Source organism: Jaculus jaculus, chromosome 9 (assembly GCF_020740685.1).
Source record: "Jaculus jaculus isolate mJacJac1 chromosome 9, mJacJac1.mat.Y.cur, whole genome shotgun sequence".
NCBI lineage: Eukaryota > Metazoa > Chordata > Mammalia > Rodentia > Dipodidae > Jaculus > Jaculus jaculus.
This window is the reverse complement of record NC_059110.1, coordinates 117,602,177-117,626,705: the sequence shown is the minus strand read 5'-3', so window position 1 is coordinate 117,626,705 and position 24,529 is coordinate 117,602,177. Positions and strand designations below refer to the sequence as shown.

At 46.0% G+C, this 24,529-nt stretch overlaps 1 protein-coding gene across 1 annotated transcript in view; it reads left to right on the top strand.

Moving 5' to 3' along the window:
- The first annotated feature begins 931 nt into the window (after nt 1-931).
- Nucleotides 932-24,529, top strand: part of Dhx8 (DEAH-box helicase 8) — a 35,707-nt gene continuing 12,109 nt past the window's right edge. The window contains exons 1-16 of the mRNA XM_045158005.1: nt 932-1,133; nt 4,474-4,559; nt 5,590-5,662; nt 5,995-6,080; nt 7,722-7,831; nt 8,191-8,568; nt 9,963-10,107; nt 10,197-10,400; nt 11,475-11,562; nt 14,216-14,313; nt 16,511-16,658; nt 18,183-18,364; nt 18,862-19,056; nt 19,315-19,500; nt 19,922-20,132; nt 21,839-22,020. Of these exons, the coding sequence (XP_045013940.1) occupies nt 986-1,133; nt 4,474-4,559; nt 5,590-5,662; nt 5,995-6,080; nt 7,722-7,831; nt 8,191-8,568; nt 9,963-10,107; nt 10,197-10,400; nt 11,475-11,562; nt 14,216-14,313; nt 16,511-16,658; nt 18,183-18,364; nt 18,862-19,056; nt 19,315-19,500; nt 19,922-20,132; nt 21,839-22,020 (2,520 nt within the window). The 5' untranslated portion in view covers nt 932-985. The remainder of the gene's footprint in view (nt 1,134-4,473; nt 4,560-5,589; nt 5,663-5,994; nt 6,081-7,721; nt 7,832-8,190; nt 8,569-9,962; nt 10,108-10,196; nt 10,401-11,474; nt 11,563-14,215; nt 14,314-16,510; nt 16,659-18,182; nt 18,365-18,861; nt 19,057-19,314; nt 19,501-19,921; nt 20,133-21,838; nt 22,021-24,529) is intronic.

The following is a 24,529-nucleotide window of genomic DNA, read 5'->3' as shown; positions in this document are numbered from 1 at the left end:
GGTTTTGAAGAAACTATTATTTATAAATAGATTAAATGATACATATATATATTTAAATTTTTGTTTATTTTTACTTATTTATTTGAGGTCGACAGAAAGAGAACGAGGCAGGTAAAGAGAGAGAGAATGGGTGCACCAGGGCCTCCAGCCATTGCAAATGAACTCCAGATACATGCGCCACCTTGCGCATCTGGCTAACGTGGGTCCTGGGGAATTGAGCCTCAAACCAGGGTCCTTAGGCTTCACAGGCAAGCACCTTAAGCACTAAGCCATCTCTGCAGCCCTGCAGCAACTGCTATTTATAGTATGCCTACTGTGGGTCAGGTTCTTTGCATAGTTTAGTCCTCACCTAAATAAATTCTGTGGGGTCACATTCTCCCAGTTTACAGATGAGACGTCTAAGGCCCTGGAGAGGAATGGGCCCAACGTGGCCCAGCTGGACAGCGATTCTGAAGAATGAGAGGAGTTAATAACATAACCAGGATCCATAGACTGCTGGAGTAATAGTGGCTTCACATCGGACATTAGGTGTCACTAACGAGAGGAGGCCGGGGACTGCACAGATCCACAAGTAAATTTTGTTTTTTTCTGACCGCGTACCAGTGACAATCTCTCAAGGCTTCTAAAGCGCAGGCGCCGCCTCCTCCTGGCTCCCCTTACGTGGGCCGCTGTCGCCCCCTGCCGACGCAATGAGGAGGTGCGCTGACAGCGAGCGCCGGGCACCCCCGGGGTGGTTGGTCCTTCTCGCCTACAGAGGGCGCCATGCGTCGGGCGGCGTAACTGAGCCTGGCCCTTCAATCGGGACTTCCTGTCTCGTCTCTATCGTCCTCGCAGTTGCGACGGAAGTTCCAGGAAATTCCAGGTTTTTTTTTTTTCCCTTCCTTTTTTTACGGTAAACAAAAGAGACGGCACGCCGACCCGGAAGTGGGAGCTGTATCGGCCCGCGGCGGCGGACTAGGGGGAGGCCGAGCGGGCAGCGGCACCCATGGCCGTGGCCGTGGCCTCCGCGGGGGTCTTCGCGGGCTCGGAGCTGGGCCCCGCGGAAGAGCTCGCCAAACTCGAGTACCTGTCGTTAGTGTCGAAGGTTTGCACCGAGCTCGACAACCACCTGGGGATCAACGACAAGGATCTGGGTAAGCCCGAGGAGGCCGGCGGGGGTTGGGGATGGGAGAAACAAGACAGGCCGTGTGTGTGTTTGTTCTTTCGTTTCCGTCCGTCCGTCCGTCCGTCCGTCCGTCCGTCGTGTGGGACTCCGGCTGTCATCAGAGACTTGGGCCCAGGGAGCCTTCCAGGTCGAGCTGTTGAATATCTCCTAGAGCTTCCAGGAAAGGCTGGGTCCGCCATTCCTGCACATACATACATACATACATACGTATATGTGTGTGTTATACATTGTTTTTCAGTCTTGAGTGCTTAAAGAGCTTGGACACGAACAGTCGCAGCCACCAACATTATAGCTGACATTCACTGAGTGCTCACTCTGTGCCAGATGTTGTCAGCTGTTTATTCACATTATCTTCTTCCGTCCTCACATCACTGTGAGGTAGTCGTCAGTTGACAGTCAATAGAAACCACCACGGTCGGTTTTATTTATTTTGGTTTTTAGAGGTAGGGGTCTCGCTGGACATCAGGCTGGCCTGGAATTCACTATGGAGTCTCAGGGTGGCCTCGAACTCATGGTGATCCTCCTACCTCTGCCTCCCGAGTGCTGGGATTAAAGGCGTGGGCCACCACACCCGGCAAGTGTTTTTGTTTTTTTTTTTTTAACTTTTTATTTGCAAGCAGAGAGAGAGAGAGAGAAAGAAGAAGGAGGATGCACTAGGTCCTCCTGCCACTGCAGATGGAGCCCAGATGCATGCATCTCCCTGTGTATCTGGCTTTACGTGGGCACTGGGAAATTATTAGCCTTTGCAGGCAAGTGCCTTTACTGAACCATCTCTCCAGCCCTCTGACTTCTTTTATTTTAATAGTTTATTTTTATTTATATATTTGAAAGAGAGATACAGAAATAGGCAAGGAGGGGGGGTCCAGACAGACAGACACACACAGACAGACAGAGGGAATGGGCATGTCAGGGCCTCCAGCCTCTGCAGACAAACTCCAGATACATGCGCCCCTTGTGGATCTGGCTTACATAGGTCCTGGAGAATTGCATCTGGGTCCCTTAGCTTTGCAGGCAAATGCCTTAACTGCTAAACCCTCTCTCTCTCTTTAAAATAATTTGTTTATTCATTTATTTGAGAGAGAGAGAATGGGCATGCCAGGGACTCCAGCAAACGAACTCCAGATGCACATGCCACCTTGTGCATCTGGTTTATGTGGGTCCTGGGGGATCAAACCCGATCTTTTAGCTTTGCAGGCAAGTGCCTTAACGGCTAAGCCATCCCTCCAGCTTTTTTTTCTTTTTCTTTTTTTTTTTTGAGGTAGGGTCTCACTCTAGTTCAGGATGACCTGGAATTCACTATGAAGTCTCAGAATGGCCTTGAACTCATGGTGATCCTCCTACCTTTGCCTCCCGAGTGCCAGGATTAAAGGCGTGCACCACCATGCCCAGTTTCTGACTGTCTGACTTCTAATTTTTTTTTTAATTTTTTATTTATTTATTTGAGAGTGACAGACACAGAGAGAAAGACAGATAGAGGGAGAGAGAGAATGGGCGCGCCAGGGCTTCCAGCCTCTGCAAACGAACTCCAGACGCGTGTGCCCCCTTGTGCATCTGGCTAACGTGGGACCTGGGGAACCGAGCCTCGAACCGGGGTCCTTAGGCTTCACAGGCAAGCGCTTAACCGCTAAGCCATCTCTCCAGCCCTGACTTCTAATTTTTTGTTGTTGTTATTTTTATTTATTTATTTGAGAGCGACAGACAGAGAAAGAGGCAGACAGAGAGAAGGAGAGAATGAGTGCACCAGGGCCTCCAGCCACTGCAAATGAACTCAAGATGCGTGCGCTCCCTTGTGCATCTGGCTAACGTGGGTCCTGGGGAATCAAGCCTTGAACCAGGGTCCTTAGGCTTCACAGGCAAGTGTTTAACTGCTAAGCCATCTCTCCTGACTTGTATTTTTAAATGACCATGTAGGTCAGGGAGTGATTGGATTCCATCCACAGCAATATCAGGTCAACTGTGATGGTTTATATTGATATTAACCTAATAGGACCTAGAATCACCTGTGAATGATTCTTTTTTTTTTTTTTTTTTTTTTTTTTTTTGAGGTGGGGTCTTGCTCTAGCCCAGGCTGTCCTGGAATTCAGTATGTAGTCTCAGGCTGGCCTTGAACTCCAGAGTGATCCTCCTACCACTGCATCCTGAGTGCTGGAATTAAAGGTGTGGGCCACCATGCTCGGCTAAGAGGATTGTTTTGAAGAGCTTGGAAATAATCTAGTAATACTGTGACACAGTATTATTCAAAAGGCATTAATCATTGGCCTTGTTGTTACTGATTTGTAATTATGCATAAGCTATGCAGGTGTAGCCTGATGGTATTTGGCTTCCTTTCTTTAAAAAAAATTTGCTTATTTTTATTTATTTATTTGAGAGCAACAGAGAGAGACTGGGCACACCAGGGCCTCCAGCCACTGCAAATGAACTCCAGATGCATGCACCCCCTTGTGCATCTGGTTTACGTGGGTACTGGAGAATTGGGCCTCGAACTGGGGTCCTTAGGCTTCACAGACAAGCACTTAACTGCTAAGCCATCTCTCCATCCCTGGCTTCCTTTTTTTTTTTTAAGATACTTAAAAAAATATTTGAAAGAGAAAGCGGCAGAGAGAATGGTCACATCATGGGGACTTGAACCTGGTCCTTTAGGTTTGCCAGCAAGTGGCTTAGCAGTTAAGGCACTTGCCTGCGAAGCCTAAGGACTCAGGACTAAGGACTACTGGGGAGGCAGAGGCATGAGGCATGAGGATTGCTCATGAGGTTAAGGTCAGCCTGGTTTATGTAGTTCTAGGCTAGCCAGGTCTATATACTGAGACCTTGTTTTTGTGAGACAGTGTCTCATGCTAGCCCATGCTGGTCTTGAACTCATGGCAGTCCTCTATCTCAGCTCCCAAGTGCTGGGATTATAGGTGTTAGCTACCATGCCCAGCTCACCTTCATTCTTTTTTTTTTTTCCTCAAGGTAGAGTCTCACTCTAGCCCAGGCTGACCTGGAATTTACTATGTAGTCTCAGGGTGGCCTCAAACTCAAGGCAATCCCCTTACTTCTGCTGGGATTAAAGGGTGCGCTGCCATGCCTGAGCCCTCTTTCTTTCTGTCTGTCTGTCTTTCTTTCCGTCTGTCTTTGTGTGTGAGAATGGCCACACCAGAATTTCCAGCACTGCAAATGAACTCCATACCCATGTGCCACCTTGTGCATCTGGCTTACTTGGGGTCCTGGGGAATAGAACCTGGTCCTTAGGTTTTGCGGGCAGGCGCCTTATCAGCTAAACCATCTGTCTAGCCCCGGTCTTCATTCTTAACTCCTCTCATTTGCAGCTGAATTTGTGATCAGCCTTGCTGAGAAAAACACAACCTTTGATACTTTTAAGGCTTCTCTGGTCAAAAATGGTGCAGAATTCACGGTAAGTGATTTTTCTTTATTGTTAATTTATTTTAGTTTTTTTCCTCTCTCTTTTTTTTTTTTCCGAGATAGGGTCTCACTCTAGCCCAGGCTGTCCTGGAATTCACTATGTTGTGTCAGGGTGGCCTCGAATTCTCAGTGATCCTCCTACCTCTGCCTCCTGAATGCTGAGATTAAAGGTGTGTGCCACTATGTCTGGCCCTTTTTCCTCTGTTTTAATGTTGCTGTTGTATTTAAATGTTGATAGGATTTAATGAGAATTTGCAAGTAGGAAGGAGACAATGTCTACATACCAATTAAATAATCATTAAAGGTGATATTTTCAGGCTGGAAGCAGTGGCAAGGAAACTGGGTTTCCTGACACCTTTTAAAAGTTTTTGTTTATTTATTTGTTTATTTTTTTATTTCAAATTTTTAATAACAACTTCCATGATTATATAAAATATCCCATGGTATAACCCTCCCTCCCACCACTTTCCCATTTGAAACTCCATTCTCCATCATATTATTTGTTTTTATTCATTTATTAGAGACAGAGAGAGAGGTGGGGAGGTGCACACCAGGGCCCTAGCCACTGCAAACAAACTCCAGATGCATGTGTCACCTTGTGCATCTGGCTTACGTGGGTCCTGAGGAATTGAACCTGGGTCCTTTAGCTTTGCAGGATAACGCCTTAACCACTGAGTCATCCCTCCAGCCCTCCTGACACATTTCTGAGAAAATGCAGTGAGTTCCATCAGTACGTCTTTGTGGATGACATTCTCTGCTTCATTTCTACTAGTCAGCAAAATTCAAGTGTATAACCTCCCCTGCTGCTTTCTTTGCCCTTTTTTTTTTTTTAATTTGGTTTTTCCGAGGTAGGATCTCACTCTAGCCAGGCTGACCTGGAATTCACTATGTAGTCTCAGGGCGGCCTGGAGCTCATGGCCATCCACCTACCTCTGCTTCCCAAGTGCTGGGGCTGAAGGCTTTAGTGTGTAAATGTTTTTAACACTTGGTCCAGAGCTGACTCTTGTTCTTTCGTTTCAAAGGACTCTCTCATCAGTAACCTGCTGCGCCTCATCCAGACCATGCGGCCCCCAGCAAAACCTTCTGCCAGCAGAGGTGAGCCGAGCTCCAGACTGGCAGCTTGTTAATCACTCTTCCTTCTCAGCAGTTGCTAAGCAAGTAAATGTTCTAGTCATGTTTTGTCAAGTGACCTACGACAGAGTTAAAATTAGAAGACATAATTAGTATTGATGTTGGTTGAGTGTTTTGCAGTCACTGTATTTAGAGATTTGGCATATTGTAGTCATTATGTGATTTCAGTATGTAGCAACATGTCATGCTCCTTTCAGTTTGGTACAAATCTGATTTTGACGTTATTTTGTTAACTGGTCTCAATATTAAATGTCTTTTCTTTTTTTTAACCCCTTCATGCTGCTTGATGAAATAAGATCCAGTCATCAAACCCAAAACTGAAAAAGAAAAGCTGAAGGAACTCTTCCCTGTCCTTTGCCAGCCAGACAACCCTTCTGCTCGGGTACTGCTACTGCTGGGGTGTCTCCTGTGTGTGTCCCTCCTTCCTTCTTCCTCGTCTGTAGGTGTTCTGAGTTTTCAGTTTCATTCCAGCCAGTACTTAGTGAGTGCCTGCTGTGTGTCAAGCACTGTCCTGAGTGCCAGGTAAATAGCAGTGAACAGAGCAGAGTTCCTGCCTTTGTGCAAGTTACGTCCTGCTCTGAGGACAGGAAGGAGGAAATAAGCTTGCAGTCTGGTGGGGGCAGGATGGGCAGTAAGTAGGAGTGAGCAGTGTCTCTGCAGAGGTCTGGTTCCAGGACCCTTCACATATGCTCACGCTTGAGCTCTGTAGATAGAATATACTGTGGCATTTACATGTAGCTGATAAACATCCTGTCATGTACTTTTATTTTTTTGGTTTTCTGAGGTAGGGTCTCACTCTAGCCCAGGCTGACCTGGAATTCACTATGGAGTCTCAGGGTGGCCTTAAACTCACAGTGATCCTCCTACCTCTGCCTCCCGAGTGCTGGGATTAAAGGTGTACACCACTATGCCCAGCATTAATTTTTTAATTTATTTGAGAGAGACAGAGAAAGAATGGGAGTACCAGGGCCTCTAGCCAGTGCATGTGAACTCTAGACACATGCACCACCCTGTGCATCTGGCTTACGTGGGTACTGGGGAATCAAACCTGGGTCCTTAGGCTTTGTAGGCAAGTGCCTTAACTGCTAAGCCATCTCTCTAGCCCTATCATATACTTTAAGTAATTTCTAGATTACCTAATGTAATCTAGAAAAACAAACAAACTCTGTGTAGATGCAGCTGGTTGTATTCACAGACGCAGGACTTCTGGTCGCAGAGGTCACGGTGCTGCCACCACAGGGTGCAGTCAGGGCTGTGGAAAATGATGAAGCACGGAAACAGGGAAGGGAGTGTAGGGGAAAGTTTTAAAAATTTTTAAATTTTTATTTGTTTACATGAGTGTACCAGGGTCTCTTGTCACTGCAAGCAAATGCTTGTCTGGCTTTATGTGGGTGATGGGCAGTTGAAACTGGACTCACGGGCTTTGCAAGTGTCTCCAACCTCTGAGCTGTGTCCTTAGTTCTGCTTTTTAGAAATTTCATATCTGATTTCTAGTTACAATCAGAACTTGCATGCTTTCATGGGAGGGATGGTTAACATCTATCTGCCTTTCATGGGATTCTGTTACGAAGGGAAGGGAGGGGCTGGAGAGGTGTCTTAGTGGTTAAGCACTTGCCTGTGAAGCCTAAGGACCCTGGTTTGAGGCTCGATTCCCCAGGACCCACGTTAGCCGGATGCACAAGGGGCGCACGCATCTGGAGTTCTTTTGCAGTGGCTGGAGGCCCTGGTGTGCCCATTCTCTCTCTTTCTCTCTCTCTGCCTCTTTCTGTCTTTCGCTCTCAAATAAATAAATAAAAATAAAAAATATTTTAAAAAAAGAAGGAAGAAAGGGATTTGGCCTGTGTAGAAATGACCGGCAAGAGCCTTTGTCCATTCCATTCTGCTGCTATCTGAAATCATGTTGGAAATCTGTCTGTCTTCTGCTTCCTTCATTCACATAAGTCTTTAGTGTTGAGGGGTGGTGAGTACCCAAGGTGCATATTCTGTCTGATTGTGATTCTCTCCTCTCTCTCCGACCCTGCAGACCATGCTGGATGAGGACGATGTGAAAGTGGCTGTGGATGTCTTAAAAGAACTGGAAGCTTTAATGCCCAGTGCAGCAGGCCAGGAGAAGCAGAGGGAGGCTGAGCACCGGTTTGTCTCTAGAGTCCTATCCTTTGGAAGTTTAGGATACTATGGTAGTTGAATCTTCCAGACTAGCCAAGCTTGTACAATCCTGCCTGGCACTGTACCATCTTCTCAGATATGCTTTCATTGCTGCCCATCAAAAGTGTTTATGCAGCAAGTACTAGGGCATTCTGAAGATGGAAATCAGGGTGGGAAGTGGCTAAGTCCATCTGTAGCCGGGGTCTTTATTGGCCTGCAGGGATGTCTTAGTGATTGAAACTCCAAGCTTAGCATGCAGTGAGTGGATGTGCTATGCCAGGTGCTTGGGGATGCAGAAGTGAAACTGCACTGATTTCTCTTTCAAACAGGTCTTGTTGATTTGTTAGGGATAGGACGAAGAAGAAGAAGAGGAGTCGGAGCCAGGACCGGGATCGGGACCGTGACAGAGACAGAGACAGAGACAGAGACAGAGACAGAGACAGAGAGCGGGAGCACAAGCGGAGACACCGATCTCGCTCTCGGTCGCATCCCAGGACCCGAGAGAAGAATAAAGGAAAGTCCAGATACCGGTCCAGGAGCCGGAGCCAGAGTCCCTTCAAAGACCGGAAAGACCGGGAAAAGTACGGGGAGAGGAATGTGGACCGGTGGCGGGATAAGCACGTGGACCGGCCTCCTCCCGAAGAGCCTGCCATTGGGGACATTTACAATGGCAAGGTTACCAGCATCATGCAGTTTGGGTGCTTCGTGCAGCTGGAGGGGCTGAGGTAATGTTGGCACTCCCACACCAGGGTTCACACGTTGTCGTCTACAGCTATGAAAGCCAGGTGTGGTGGCACACTCTTAGAATCCCAGCACTCTGGAGGCTGAAGTAGAATTGCTGAGGTGAGTTTGAAGGTAGCCTGAGTGGGCTACAGAGTGAGTCCCAGGTCACCCTGGACTAAAGTGAGACCCTGCTTCAAAAGAAAAGTCCAAAAGAGACATAGAGACGAAAGCTATGATTAGTGACCTTTTAATCAAATCAGCCATATCCATTAAGCTAGCTCAGGTTCTTAAAACTTTTTTGTGGTGCTGGGGCTCAGACTTAGGGCATTGACTATGTGAGACAAGTCTGCCACTGAGCATCCTCAGCCTTTTTTGAGGGGTTGGGAGAGGGAGGGAGGCATTTGGACCTAGGGCCTTGGGCATGCTAGGCCTTGACGTTTTGCCTTTTTTTTTTTTTTTTGGTTTTTTGAGGTAGGGTTTTGCTATAGCCCAGGCTAACCTGGAATTCACTCTGTGGTCTCAGGGTGGTCTTGCACTTATGACGATCATCCTACTTCTGCTTCCCAAGTGCTGAGAGTAAAGGCATGCACCACCACATACAGCTTGACTATTTCCTGGTTTTTCTTTCTTGTTTTTCAAGGTAAGGTCTTTAAGGTCTTACTCTAGCTCAGGCTTCACTATGTAGTTTCAGGGTGGCCTTGAAGTCATGGCGATCCTCCTACCTCTGCCTCCCAAGTGCTGGGATTAAAGGCGTGCGCCACCATGCCCAGCTTTTCCTGTTTTTTTCTTTTCTTTTTTTTTTTTTAATGTCCTAGGGGCTGAAGAGAAGGCTTAGCATTTAAGGCACTTGCCAGCAAAGCCAAAGGACCCAGATTTTCATTTTCTAGGTCACACGTAAGCCAGGTGCACAAGGTGGTGTAAGTGTAAAAAAAAAACAGAATTTTAAAAAGTACCAGAGTCATTGATTCCTTCCTTTGCCTTCAGGAGATGTGCCTGGTTGGGACAGATGACGCCTGTTCTCTCCTTCCGCACACAGGCTTTTCCTTGGAAGGAGCGTGGACCTAACACCAGCTTACTGTTTCAGCTTCAGCTGCTTGGGATTTATTTTGTGGACTGAGGCCCATGTCCTTTCCTGTTTTCTTTTCTTTTCTTTTCTTTTTTTTTGGTTTTTCGAGGTAGGGTCTCACTCTAGCCCAGGCTGACCTGGAAGTCACTCTGTAGTCTCAGGGTGGCTTCGAACTCATGGTGATCCTCCTACCTCTGCCTCCCGAGTACTGGGATTAAAGGTGTGCATCACCATGCCTGGCTTTGTTGTTGTTCAGTTCCACTAAGGGTAAACATTGGTAAGGAGAAGGTATTTTTAGGCATATTCCAGATTTGTCTGACTTTCCCTCAGGAAGCGGTGGGAAGGCTTGGTGCACATCTCGGAGCTCCGGCGGGAAGGCCGTGTGGCCAATGTGGCTGATGTGGTGAGCAAAGGCCAGAGGGTCAAGGTCAAAGTGCTGTCCTTCACTGGAACCAAGACCAGCCTGAGCATGAAGGTAGGCGAGATGTCCAGCCTGTTTCCACCTCTGGGGACAAAGGGAGTGTCAACAGACAGCAAATGAGCTGGCACTTTCCTATACCTCAGGATGTGGATCAAGAGACTGGAGAAGATCTAAATCCAAATCGACGTCGCAATCTGGTTGGGGAGACCAATGAGGAGACCTCGATGCGGAACCCAGACAGACCCACTCACCTCTCCCTCGTCAGTGCGCCTGAAGTAGAGGATGACTCGCTGGAGCGCAAACGGCTCACCCGCATCTCAGATCCAGAGAAGTGGGAGATCAAACAGGTTGGGACCATCAAACAGCTCACAGTCCTTCAGCATGTAGTGTGTGGGTTAAGAGAGTGGGCCTGGCATGGTGGGCTGCTGTGCCTCCTAACCACTTGCTGGTTGTGTGAGCTGAGTTATTCCACCAGGACCCGTGCTGGTGGCGGTTGTGGTGGTGGTGTGGGAATTGAACAGTGTTGTTAGGTCTGCATTGTTGTTTTCCTCTTTTTTTTTTTTTTTTTTTTTTTTTGAGATAGGGTCTCACTCTAGCCCAGGCTGAATTCACTATGTAGTCTCAAGCTGGCCTTGAATTCAAGGCAGTCCTCCTGCCTCTGCCTCTGGCCCACTCGCTGGCTCACTTGCGTGCCCTCCCTCTCTTCCCTCCCTCTCTCCCCCCCCTCCCTCCCTTTCTCTCTCTCTCTCTCTCTCTCTATGTATGTATTTGAGTATGAGAGCGAATGGCAAACTCCAGGCTCACGAGCCACCTTGTGCATCTGGCTTTGCAGGCAGGTGCCTTAACCACTAAGCCATCTCTCCACCCCTGTTTTCCTCATTCTTTAGTAAGCCTTAGATTCATAGTATATCAAGCACTGTTTGGTGCAAGGGCTAGAAAGACAATTTTGTGATTCCTATCCTTGAGCAATTCAAGCCTAGTGGAAAAGACAGAAATATTATGTGGTGTTACGTGTCACATAATGAGAAGTGTACTTTGTACTGAGTGCTATATAGCAGTAAAGGGAGGCAGAGGTAACCCTACTGGGGATGATACTTCTGAGCCTCCATGGTTTTTGTTTTTGGAAGCAGTATCTCATTCTAGCCCATGCTGAGCTGGGACTCACTCTGTAGTCCAGGCTGACTTCAAGCTCATAGTGATCCTCTTGCCTTAACCTCTTGGAGTGCTGGAATTACAAGCATGAGCCTCATGCCTGGCCCTGGTGGACAGATGAGTGCATGTTTTTAGCACCATGTTGTAAAGCTCCCTAGGGATGGGATATCTGCCATCCTGGCTTCCCTGTGTGCCGCCTCTGTGATAACTCCTAGAAACAGGAGCATTGATCCAAGCCCGTTCCATGTGCTGCCTTTCTTCTTTGGTAGATGATTGCTGCCAACGTCCTTTCGAAAGAAGAATTCCCAGACTTTGATGAAGAGACGGGCATTCTCCCTAAGGTGGATGACGAAGAAGGTAGCCTGCCACTTGGATAAGCAGGGTAATGGGTTGGAAGGGCAACTAGCAAGTTGAGTCATTGGACTGGGCTGTTGTATGTAATTGAATTTAATGGCTAGTAATCATGTGTTTCTTGTGTCCTACCACTCACCTGTGGTAGAAGCATGAAGACTGTGTGCCTGACAAGAGTTCTGTGTATCAGTGTACTTGTTGCTTATAATGAGGGTCTTTGTCTCTTTCTTTCTTCTTTGAGATATAGTCTACCTCTGTCTACCAAGTACTGGGATTAAAGGCGTGTGCCACCATGCCTGGCAGATTTTAACTTTCATTGCTGTCTTTTTTTTTTTTTTTTTTTTTTTTGGCTTTTCAAGGTAGGGTTTTACTTTAGTCCAGGCTGACCTGGAATTCACTATGTAGTCTCAGGGTGGCCATGAACTCTCGTTGATCCTCCTACCTCTGCCTCTCAAGTGCTGGGATTAAAGGCATGTACCACCACACCCGACTTATTGCTGTCTTTTTTGTTTGTTTGTTTGTTTGTTTGTTTGTTGTTTTTTTTGAGGTAGGGTCTCACTCTGGTCCAGGCTGACCTGGAATTAACTCTGTCATCTCAGGGTGGCCTTGAACTCATGGCAATCCTCCTACCTCTGCCTCCCGAGTGCTGGAATTAAAGGCATGCGCCACCACGCCCAGCTATTGCTGTCTTTTTTAAAAAATATATATATATATATTTTTTTTTTTTTTAATTTTTAATTTTTTTTTTAAAATTTTTATTAACATTTTCCATGATTATAAAATATATCCCATGGTAATTCCCTCCCTCCCCACCCCCACACTTTCCCGTTTGAAATTCCATTCTCAATCATATTACCTCCCCATTACAATCATTGTAATTACATATATACAATATCAACCTATTAAGTATCCTCCTCCCTTCCTTTCTCCACCCTTTATGTCTCCTTTTCAACTTACTGGCCTCTGCTACTAAGTATTTTCATTCTCACACAGAAGCCCAGTCATCTGTAGCTAGGATCCCCATATGAGGGAGAACATGTGGCGCTTGGCTTTCTGGGCCTGGGTTACCTGACTTAGTATAATACTTTCCAGGTCCATCCATTTTTCTGCAAATTTCATAACTTCATTTTTCTTTACCGCTGAGTAGAACTCCATTGTATAAATGTACCACATCTTCATTATCCACTCATCTGTTGAGGGACATCTAGGCTGGTTCCATTTCCCAGCTATTATAAATTGAGCAGCAATAAACATGGTTGAGCATGTACTTCTAAGGAAATGAGATGAATCCTTTGGATATATGCCTAGGAGTGCTATAGCTGGGTCATATGGTAGATCAATCTCTAGCTGCTTTAGGAACCTCCACACTGTTTTCCACAATGGCTGGACCAGATTGCATTCCCACCAGCAGTGCAGAAGGGTTCCTTTTTTTCCACATCCCCGCCAACATTTATGATCATTTGTTTTCATGATGGTGGCCAATCTGACAGGAGTGAGATGGAATCTCAATGTAGTTTTAATCTGCATTTCCCTGATGACTAGTGACGTAGAACATTTTTTTAGGTGCTTATATGCCATTCGTATTTCTTCCTTTGAGAACTCTCTATTTAGCTCCTTAGCCCATTTTTTGATTGGCCTGTTTGATTCCTTATTAGTTAACTTTTTGAGTTCTTTGTATATCCTAGATATTAATCCTTTATCAGATATATAGCTGGCGAAGATTTTTTCCCATTCTGTAGGTTGCCTCTTTGCTTTAAAAAAATATTTTTATTTATTTATTTGACAGAGAAAGAGGAAATGGGTCCTGGGAAATCGAACCTGGGTCCTTGGGCTTTGCAGGCAAATGCCTTAACCGCTAAGCCATCCCTCCAGCTCCTTACTGCTCTTTTTGATCCGAGAAGAAAAGATTTCTGATCAAAGATTATCGGTACTCATAATGCTACGTAAAGTGATTGCTATGCCACCATGAAGACCTGAGTTTAAGCCCCAAAACCCATGTTTTAAAAAATCTGGGTATTGAGTCAGGTGTGATGGTGCACACCTTTAATCCCAGCACTCAGGAGGCAGAGATAGGAATATTGTGAGTTTAAGGCCACCCTGAGACTACATAGTGAATTCCAGGTTAGCCTGGGCTCGAGTGAGACCCTACCTCAAAAAACTAAAAGAAAGAAATAAAGATGGATGTGGTGGCACATGCTATAACCCTAGCCCTGGGGAGGCGGAGACAGGAGGATCCTTGGGACTCTGTAGCCTGCCAGTCTAGACTACTTGGCAAGCTCAGGCCAATGAGAGACCCTGTCTCCAGAAATACAGATGGCACCTGAGGAATGATACCTGAAGTTGTTCTGGCCTCCACATGGGCATGTGCGATACAAACATGAGAAAAGATTATTGGTAGTCCAGCCAGGCATGGTGCACATGCTTTAATCACAGCACTTGGGAGGCAGAGGCAAGAGGATGATTGTGAATTCCAGGTCAGCCTGGGCTAGAGTGAGACTCCATTTTGAAAATTACTATGTATGTACACACACACGCATACCATACACATACATATATACATATAAGTATGTATACTGGTAGTCATAGAGTTCAGCTGTGATGGTTAAAATGACTTGTCATTTCTTGTATTTCTGGCTAATTCTTTCTGGTGGGCTTGTAGATGAGGACCTTGAGATTGAGCTGGTCGAGGAAGAGCCTCCATTCCTGAGAGGACACACCAAGCAAAGCATGGATATGAGCCCTATTAAGATTGTTAAGGTAAGAAGTGTTGGGACTTTAATTTTTTTTTTAATCCACTTTGAAAGAGCAAATGAGAGACAGAGGGAGATACATATGCTTGATTTACCATTATTGCTTTGCCCAGATTTCTTAGGGCTTGAGTCATTGTCAGAGTAAAGGCAGGTTTCAATGGTTCCCTTGAGGACAGAGTTGTAAACAGAATACAAATCAGAATCTATTGGATGCTATAAAATACTAGGTATGGCCAGGCGTAGTGGTGCACACTTTTAATCCCAGCACTCTGCAGGCAGAGGTAGGAGGATCTCTATGAATTCCAGGCTACCTGAGACTACAGAGTGAATTCCAGGTCATCTTAGGCTAAAGCAAGACCCTACCTAGAAAAACAAAAACAAACAAAACCAAAAAATAAAAATAAAAAAGCTGGGTGTGGTGGCACACACCTTTAATCCCACCACTTGGGAGGCAGAGGTAGGAGGATTGCTGTGAGTTCGAGGCCACTCTGAGAATACAGACTGAATACAGGCCAACCTGGGTTAGAGTGAGACCCTCCCTTGGAGGAAAAAAGAGCAAAATTAGGTATGGAAAAGTATCCCGAAGGTCTCCCAGCCCAGTTGCCCATTTAATGCTTATAGTCTACTTCCTTTTTCCCCTCCCTCTCTTCCTCCTCCTTTTCCTCCCTCCCTCCCTCCCTCCCTCCCTCCCTCCCTCCCTCCCTCCCTCCCTCCCTCCCTCCTTTCTAGTCATAGTTCATTTTGCAGCCTATTCTGGCCAGGAATTCACTTTGTAACCCAGGCTGGCCTCAAACTCAGGGCAATCCTCCATCCTCAGGCCTTTCAAGTGTTGGTATTTTGCTGTGAGCCACAGCACCCAGCTTGAGGCCTCTCTTCTGTGGTCCTCCAGGGTTCTTCCGTGTGCTCGGCCACAGCTATTACATTAGTGATGAGGGACTGACCAGCCTCATTCTATTTCTAGATTAGTTCTTAAGGTAGAGCTAAAGTCTTACCTAACTAAGGCATCCACGTTTTAGTTCTTAGGGTCATACAGGGTTATTTTCTCTCTCTCTCCCTCTCTCTTTTTTTTTTGGGGGGGGGGGTGTTATGAGGTAGGGTCTAGCCCAGGCTGACCTGGAACTCACTGTGTAGTCTCAGGCTGGCCTCGAATTCTCAGTGGTCCTCCTACCTCAGCCTCTGAGTGCTGGGATCAAAGATGTATGCCACCATGCCCGGCCATTTTTTTATTTTTTATTTTTTTTATTTTGAAGTAGAGTCTCACTCTAGCTCAGGTAGCTCAGGGTAGCCTCAAACTCATAGCAACCCTCCTATCTCTGCCTTCATAGTGCTGGGATTAAAGTCATGTGCCACCACACCTGGCTTTCTCTTTATTTTATTTTTGAGGTAGGGTCTCACTCTAGCCCAGGCTGGCCTGGAATTCACTGAAGTCTCAGGGTGGCCTTGAACTCACGGCAATCCTCCTACCTCTGCCTCCCCAAGTGCTGGGATTAAAGGCGTGCGCCACCACACCCGGCTCTCTTGGTTTTTGAGAATAGTGTATCATTACTTAGCTCTTTCTGGCCTGATACTCACTATGTAGTATGCCCCAGATTGACCTCAGACTCACAGCAGTACTGTTTTGGCCTTCTGAGCCTTAGAAATACAGATGTGTACCACCATACCTGGCTCCATCCATTTCTTGTGTCCTTCATGTGTTTAACAGTAATATCAACTCTCACTGTCTTGGGGTTCTCATCTTCAACCCCCCCCCCCCAAAAAAAATCTCAGTTTCTGAGATGGGCATGGTGGTGCATGCCTTTAATCCCAGTACTTGGAGGCAGAGATAGGAGGATCACCAAAAAAAAAAAAAAAAGAAAAGGAAAAAAAAAAATCTCAGTTGCTGAAGTGTAGGTTTTCCATTTCTTTTTCTTTCTTTGGTTTTTCAAGGTAAGATTTCACTCTAGCCCAGGCTGACCTGGAATTCACCATGTAGTCTCAGGGTGGCATCAAACTCATGGCGATCCTCCTACCTCTGCCTTCCCAGTGCTGGATTAAAGGCATGCGCCACCACGCCCAGCTAAGTATTCCATTTTTTCCATGTAGTCTGGTACATTGATGAGACCATGAGGCTACTGTAACCTCATGTTTTTAGACTTCTGTAGCTTAACTTACCTTTTTATTTCTTGAACATTCAAGGCATGTTGCTTTTCACTGTATTGTCCTAGAATCCAGATGGCTCCCTCTCCCAAGCAGCCATGATGCAGAGTGCTCTGGCCAAGGAAAGGCGGGAACTCAAGCAGGCCCAGCGGGAAGCTGAGATGGATTCTATACCCATGGGGCTCAACAAACACTGGGTTGATCCTCTGCCTGATGGTAGGTTTAGCCTCGGTTTCCTCCTTCTGTGAGAGTATGTTTCTGTGTTATTTTGTTATTTTAATATGTCATTAAAAGTTTTAGTATCATAGCCAGGCGTAGTGGCGCACACCTTTAATCCCAGCACAAAGTGACTTGCTGGTCAAGTCAACAGCGTGGTTGAGTTTTTCTTCTAAATAAGTTTAAAGTTCTGTTCTAAAGACAGTACAGTGTGAGGGCTGGGAATAAAGCTCTTGCCTAGCATGAGTGAGGCCTTAGGCTTAATTTCCAGCCCTGAAAAAAAAATAAGTATGAATCAGGCAATGTGATACAGTATGAGTCAAGTGAGGTGCAATATGCCTATGTAGTCCCAGCACTTAGGTGATGGAAACCGCAAAATCGGTAGTACTTCAAAACCAGTTTCAACAACATAAGGAGTCCAGTGCCAGCCTTGGTTGTATGAGACCCTGTCTCAAAAAAAAACAACCCGTCAAAATAAAGTTGGGTGTGGTGATGCACACCTTTAATCCCAGCAGTTGGGAGATCAGGTAGGAGGATTGCCATGAGTTCAAGGCCACCTGAAACTACGTAGTGAATTCTAGGTCAGTGAGACTCTACCTCAAAAAAACAAAAAGAAAAAAAAAATAAAAGAAACCTCTGGGCTGGGGAGATGGCTCTGTGGTTAAAGGTACTTGCTTGAAAAGCCTGCTGGTTCCGTTTCCCAGTACCCATGTAAAGCCAGACACACAAAGTGGCACATACATCTGAATGAAGTTCATTTGCAGTGGCAGAAGGCCTGGCAATTCTGTACTCTTTTTATTGCTTAGTCTTTCTCTGCTCACAAATAACAATAAAAAGGAGCCCTCTATTTCCTTAAACTACGTCTGCTTCCTACCTTTCAGTGAAATTGAACCCAGACCATCAATGCTTTGTAAGCAAGTGCCTTTAACCGCTGAGCTCTCTCACCAGGCCATAGTGTATATGTAAAAATACAAATTGTTTTCGAGGTAGGGTTTTTCTCTAGTCCAAGCTGACCTGGAATTCACTATGTGGTCTCAGGGTGGCCTTGACCTCACGGAGATCTCCTACCTCTGCCTCCCCAGTGCTGGGATTAAAGGTGTGCACCACCATGCCCGGCACTTTATTAATTATTTTATTTTATTTGAGAAGGGGGCAGATAGAGGGAATGGATGCATCAGGGTCTCCAGTCACTGCAAACTAACTCCAGACACATGTGCCCTAGTGCATTTGGCTTACGTGGGTCCTGGGGCATTATACCTAGGTCCTTAGGCTTTGCAGGCAAGCACCTTAAATCCTAAGCTATCTCTCCAGCCTGAACCTTTTGTTTTTCTGTTGGGGACATCCCAAGTACATAATGCCTTTTCCTAGCACTTCAACTCCTTCCATTTTCTCACATTCATTTTTCTGAGTCCCTTTGGTCGAGGATCAAGCAGAAGGAGGTATCACAGGTGTGGTATCATTGTTGTCTCTGGTATACTGCCAGGTTGTTTAAGGTCAGACTCAGTGGCTTGTTTTTCTTTCCAGCGGAGGGCAGGCAGATTGCTGCCAACATGAGGGGCATTGGGATGATGCCCAACGACATTCCTGAGTGGAAGAAGCATGCCTTTGGGGGCAACAAAGCTTCTTACGGAAAGAAGACCCAGATGTCAATCCTTGAGCAGAGGGAGAGCCTGCCCATCTACAAACTGAAGGAGCAGCTGGTCCAGGTAGGAAACCCTTTTGGATGCATAGGGGGGAGGAAGGCATAGGGGTGCTCTCTGAGGGATGGCATTATAATACTGAAAATAGTTTAAGCAAGTAGTTGCAGATTTGAAGTGCATTCCAAAAAGGTTAAGAAAAAAAAGGAAAATACTTTATGTCTTTGTTTTGTTTTTGATATACACACACACACACACACACACACACATACATACACACACACACATATATATGTATATATGTATATATATTTGGGGGGGTTGAGTTAGGGTTTCAGTCTAGCTCAGGCTGACCTGAAATTCACTATGTAGTCTCAGGGTGGCCTCAGATTCATGGTGATCCTACCTCTGCCTTCGGAATGCTGGGATTAAAGGCGTGCATCACCATGCCTGGTTTCATATATATGTTCATTTGTTCACATTTAGTGATAGAACATAAGCTTAATTATTGAGCTGGTAGAAAGTAATGTGTTCCATGTTTTGATAACTGTATATGTTGTTTTTAGGCTGTACACGACAATCAGATCCTAATTGTAATTGGAGAGACAGGATCTGGGAAGACAACACAAATCACCCAGTACCTGGCGGAGGCAGGCTACACTTCCAGGGGCAAGATCGGGTGTACTCAGCCCAGAAGAGTGGCAGCCATGTCTGTGGCCAAAAGAGTGTCGGAGGAGTTTGGTTGTTGCTTAGGCCAAGAGGTAGGTAGTTGGCTAAAGTGCTCCGGAGTGCCAAAGGAGCATATAAAGACCTCTTTAAGATTTCTCCTAAGGGAGAGCGATTTTCATTGTCAGTCTGTTCAGGATCAAGATAACACAGACTTTCCTGAAAGAATCACTATAACCTTGGTTAAATTCGTATCAAGAGGATAAGTAGCAGTGTGCTGAGGATGAAATCTTGCCTGATGAGCTCATTAGGCAGAGGGCTGTGTCACGTTTCCCATGTCCGCTCTGCTTTAGGTTGGCTACACCATTCGGTTTGAGGACTGCACGAGCCCTGAAACCGTCATCAAGTACATGACCGATGGCATGCTGCTGAGAGAGTGCCTGATTGACCCTGACCTCACTCAGTACGCCATCATCATGCTGGATGAAGCGCACGAGAGGACCATTCACACCGACGTGCTCTTTGGCCTGCTGAAAAAGGTACGTTTTCTGGGAAGAGCATTTGCGCACCTTGACTTTTTGAGTAGTCCTTTTTTGTGCCGGCCTGCAGCACGAAGGTTGAAACAGACCCCAAAGGAGAGAGTGGGAATGAATCTGAGACAAGAACACATGGAATGGAGCCAAGACAAGTTCTGATCAAGGCTCAGGTTTATTCAGGCAGACACAGGCTTATATACAGAAGACAATGCCCTTGCCCAGGGCCATGTGGTAACGCCCCTCTATCAGGTGCCTATGCCTTATGTTAAATGATGCCTAGCGATACTTCACCTGGGCTGCCTTCTCACCGAGGCTGTAGGGTAAGAGAGTAAAGACCACCTGTAGCTCCCGAAGTCAAAGAGCAGCGGCAGCTCCCCTGCGGCTCCCGACACTTTTTCATAAGCCACATTGCCTTTCCCTTCAGACAGTTCAAAAGCGTCAGGACATGAAGCTCATTGTCACCTCAGCCACTTTGGATGCAGTGAAGTTCTCTCAGTACTTCTATGAAGCCCCCATCTTCACCATCCCAGGCCGAACCTATCCAGTGGAGATCCTGTACACAAAGGAACCTGAGACCGACTATCTGGATGCCAGCCTGATCACGGTCATGCAGATCCACTTGACAGAGCCACCAGGTGAGGGAGAAGGCTTTTTCTTTTAAGCTAGAAATCCTAATTTGAGTATCTTTTTTGCTGATCTTTTGAACAGTGTCTTTTTTGTTACTGTTGTTGCGTGTTTTGTTTTTTCAAGGTAGGGTCTCACTGTATCCCAGGCTGACCTGGAACTCACTGTGTAGTAATCTCATTCTAGGTTTAAATGCACCTACTCAGACATGGGTGGATAACGACTCTTGGTTAATTTAGATAGAGATCACAGTGTGAATGTGTTTTCTGTTACTGGGAGGTCTGTCGTGTTGCCATAGACTTTCTGTAACTCATTATGAAAGCAGTAGCAGTAGCATTATGAAAGTAGTAGTAGTACCTGTGGTTCTAGCTACTCAAGAGGCTAAAGCATACGTTTGCTCTAGCCAGAAGTTCAGGGCCAGCCTAAGCAACAGAGTAAAACTGTCTTCAAAACAAGCCAAGCCTGGTGATGCAGGCCTGTAATATCAGATTCTGCGGAAGCTGAGGCAGGAGGAGCTTGAGTTCAAGGCTAGCCTGGGCTGCAGAGAGAGTTCAGAGCCAGCCTGGACAACTTTTTAGACTTTTTTGAAGTTTTCAAAGGGTCCTGGGGAGGTAGCTCAGCACTTGCTATTGCAAGCATTATGACCTAAGTTTGGTTCCCCTCACCCATGTAAAAAGCCAGGCATGACCATACATGTCTGTGACCCAAGTACTGAGGGGGATGAGACAAGAATGGCTAGGGCTCATTGGTCAGCAAGTTTGAGTGAAAAATGGCAGCTTTAGGTTCAGTGAGAGACTGTCTCAAGGAAATAAGGCAGAAGTGCAATAGAGGATACCCAGTGCCTTCATCTTCCTCACATGCAGGCACATACACACATGCCTATACCACACACCAAAAAAGAAAAAAAAAAATAAGAAATAGGGGCTGGAGAGGTGGCTCAGCAGTTAAAAGTGCTTGCTTGATGGCCTGAGTTCAATTCCCCAGTACTCACATAAAGTCAGATGCAAAGTGGCACATGCATCTGAAGTTTGCTTGCAGTTGTAGAAGGCCCTGGCACACCCACACTCACTCACTCTGTATCTTCCTCTTTCTCTTTTTCAAGTAAACAAATAGAATATTTATAATTAATTAATTAAAAAATATTTTAAGCTGGGACATGATTCCAGCACTCAGGAGGCTGAAGTAAGAGGATCATTGTGAGTTCAAGGCCAGCTTATGACTACAGAGTGAGACCCTGCCTCAAAAAAATACCAAAAAAAGAAAAAATTTAAGTTTAGGCAGACTTTAATTAGATTGAGATAAGGGAAGAGGAGAGAGTATGAAGAGCTCCTGCCCATGAGAAGGCAGGAGAGGGCAAAGCCCTTAATTTTTGTTTATTTTAATTGCATTTGTTTATTTGAGTGTGGAGAGTAGATGTGCCAAGGCTTCCAGCCGCTGCACACAAACTCTAGGTGCATGCCCCACCTTGTGCCTCTGGCTTTATGTGGAATCAAATGTGGATCTTTTGGCTTTGCCAGCAAGTGCCTTAACCTCTAAATCATCTCTTCAGCTGCTCTCCCCCCAATTTTTTTCAAGTAAAAAAGAGGTCTGGAGATGTGGCTCAGTGGATCTGTTTGCCTAGCATTCACAAGACCCTAGGTTCAATCCCCAGTACCACAAGAAAAGAAAGAAACCAAACTCTCTGACAGAGTAAAGTGATGCTCCCTTCTCTTCCTAGGTGACATCTTGGTCTTCTTGACTGGTCAAGAAGAGATTGATACTGCTTGTGAGATCCTGTATGAAAGAATGAAATCCCTGGGACCTGATGTTCCAGAGTTAATTATCCTCCCGGTGTACTCTGCCCTTCCCAGTGAGATGCAGACCCGAATCTTTGACCCAGCTCCTCCTGGAAGCAGAAAGGTAACTATGCTGAAATGAAGTTGCTCCCACGGGCCATGGAGTCACGTGTGCATAGCCTCCTGGAGTGAGGGCTGCTTAGGCAGTATATCGATCCTGTGTGTTATGATACAGACACTTGTCCAGCCCATTCGTTTAGGAGCAAGGCTCTTGTGTATGGCTTCTGTTCCTCTTCTCTAACTTTATTTGGTGATTACTTATTTATTTATTTGGGGATGGGGAGACAGATAGAGAAGGAGAATGGGAATGCCAGGACATCCAATCACTACTGTCCAGATACATGTGCCATCTTGTGCATCTGGTTATACATGGGTACTGGGGAACCAAACCTGAGTCCTTTGGCTTTGCCAGCAAGCACCTTAATTGCTAAGCCATCTCTAGCCCCCAGCAAAGCCTCAGTCTAGCCCAGGCGGGACACACTCTGTAGTCCCAGGCTGGCCTCAAACGCAGTGATCTTTCTGTCTCTGTCTTCTGATTGCTGGGATTAAAGGCATGCACCGCCAGGCATGGTGGCACACACACACCTTTAATCCTAGCACTCGGGAGGCAGAGGAAGGAGGATTGCCATGAGTTCAAGGCCACCCTGAGACTATATAGTGAAATCCAGGTCAGCCTGAGCTAGAGTGAGATATTACCTTGAAAAACAAAAAAAGAAAAAAAAAAAAGGCATGTACCACCATGCCTGGCTAATTATTATTATCTATCTGTATATTTATTTGAGAGAGAGAGAGAGTATGGGTGCATACTCTCTCACTTGCCCCTGCAAACAAACTCCAGATGCATGTGCCCATATTATGCATCTGGAGTTATGTGGGTACTGGGGAATTGAACCTTGGCCAGTAGGATTTGCAGTCAAGTACCTTTTTTCTTTTTTATTTTATTTATTTATTTAATTAACTTTCATTAGCATTTTCCATGATTATTAAAAAATATCCCATGGTAATTCCCTCCCTCCCCCCACCTGCAGTCAAGTACCTTTAACTTGTTGGTTGGTTGGGTTTTTTGTTTGGTTGGTTGGTTGGTGTTTGGTTTTTCGAGGTAGGGTTTCACTCTAGTCCAGGCTGACCTGAAATTCACTCTGTATCTCAGGGTGGCCTCGAACTCATTGTGATCCTCCTACCTCTGCCTCCCGAGTGCTGGATTAAAAATGTGCACCACCGTGCCCGGCTTTTTTTGTTTTTGTTTTTGTTTTTGTTTTTTGAGGTAGAGTCTTGCTCTAGACCAGATTGACCTGGAATTTACTATGTAGTCTCAGGCTGGCCCCAAACACACAGCATCTTCTACCTCAGCCTCCCAAGTGCTGGGATTAAAGGCGTGTGTCACCGCGCCCGGCCTGTTGCTGTTTTTGGAGATAGGGTCTGTGGTGGTTTGATTCAGGTGTCCCCATAAACTTAGGTGTTCTGAATGTTAGATCCCTAACTGATGGCAGTTTTGAATTAAAGCCTCCTCGAGGCAGTGTATTGTTGGGGGCAGGTTTGTGTGCATCATAGCCAGCTTCCTCTTGCTGGTGTTTAGCACACACTGTTGACACTGTTGTCCACCTGATGTTGGCAAGGAGATGATGTCTATCCTCTACTCATGCCATCATTTTCCCCTGCCATCATGGAGCTTTCCCTCGAGTCTATAAGCCAAAATAAACCTTTTTTCCCCTACAAGCTGTTCTTGGTCAGGTGTTTTCTGCCAGCAAGGTGTTTTCTGACTGCAGCAAGGTCTCATGTGGCTCAGATGTGCCTGAAGCTCAAGTTTCTCCTGTTTCAGCTTCCTGGCCCCCTGCTCCTGGCTCTGAGTACTGAGTTATGTGATGGGCCGCATTGGATTTGCTGCCCCCGAATTGGTAGATCATATGCTGTGTCCGTTGTGAGACATATCATGCATATATTACTGCTGTGAATATTTGTTTATAAGTTGTTCTGTGGATTTGTTTCTGAGTATATGTTCAAGAGTGGAGACAGATGAAGAAAACTCAAATGGTGGATGAGACATGGGTACAGGAGAAGGAAGGGTAATTGGTGAGGGAAAAGTCAGGCATGGGTCCCAGACTGCATGGAAAGTAGTCCTGGGAGTCAAACACGGGAGAAGGAGGAGCAGGTTTGAGGGGACAGATGGAGGCTTCTTCAGCTGTTCTGTTCCTGACACGGCCTTGTTTCTAGGTGGGGCCTCTGTGAGTCTGTGGCAGGTAGGTGCTATTCAGGGCCAATAAGATGCTAACATGCTGTGGGACATTTTGGTACCTCTTAGCAGTGATTTTTCCAAGCAGTTGCATTTTATGAGCTGAACCTCTGGGTGGAAAACAGTGGCAGAGCCAAGCTGTGTCTCATAATCTTCTAGATCACACACACTGCTGCACATACAAACTGAATTCTTGTTGCCTTGTGATCATTTTATGATCAGGAAAAAAAAAAACAACTAATCTCTCTTGTTCCACGTATATGAACAGCCCATTTTGTAGTCCAGATGCCTCTGTGGGAGAAAGAGAAATCTCATTTTGCACTGGCACATGTGATGCCAGGAA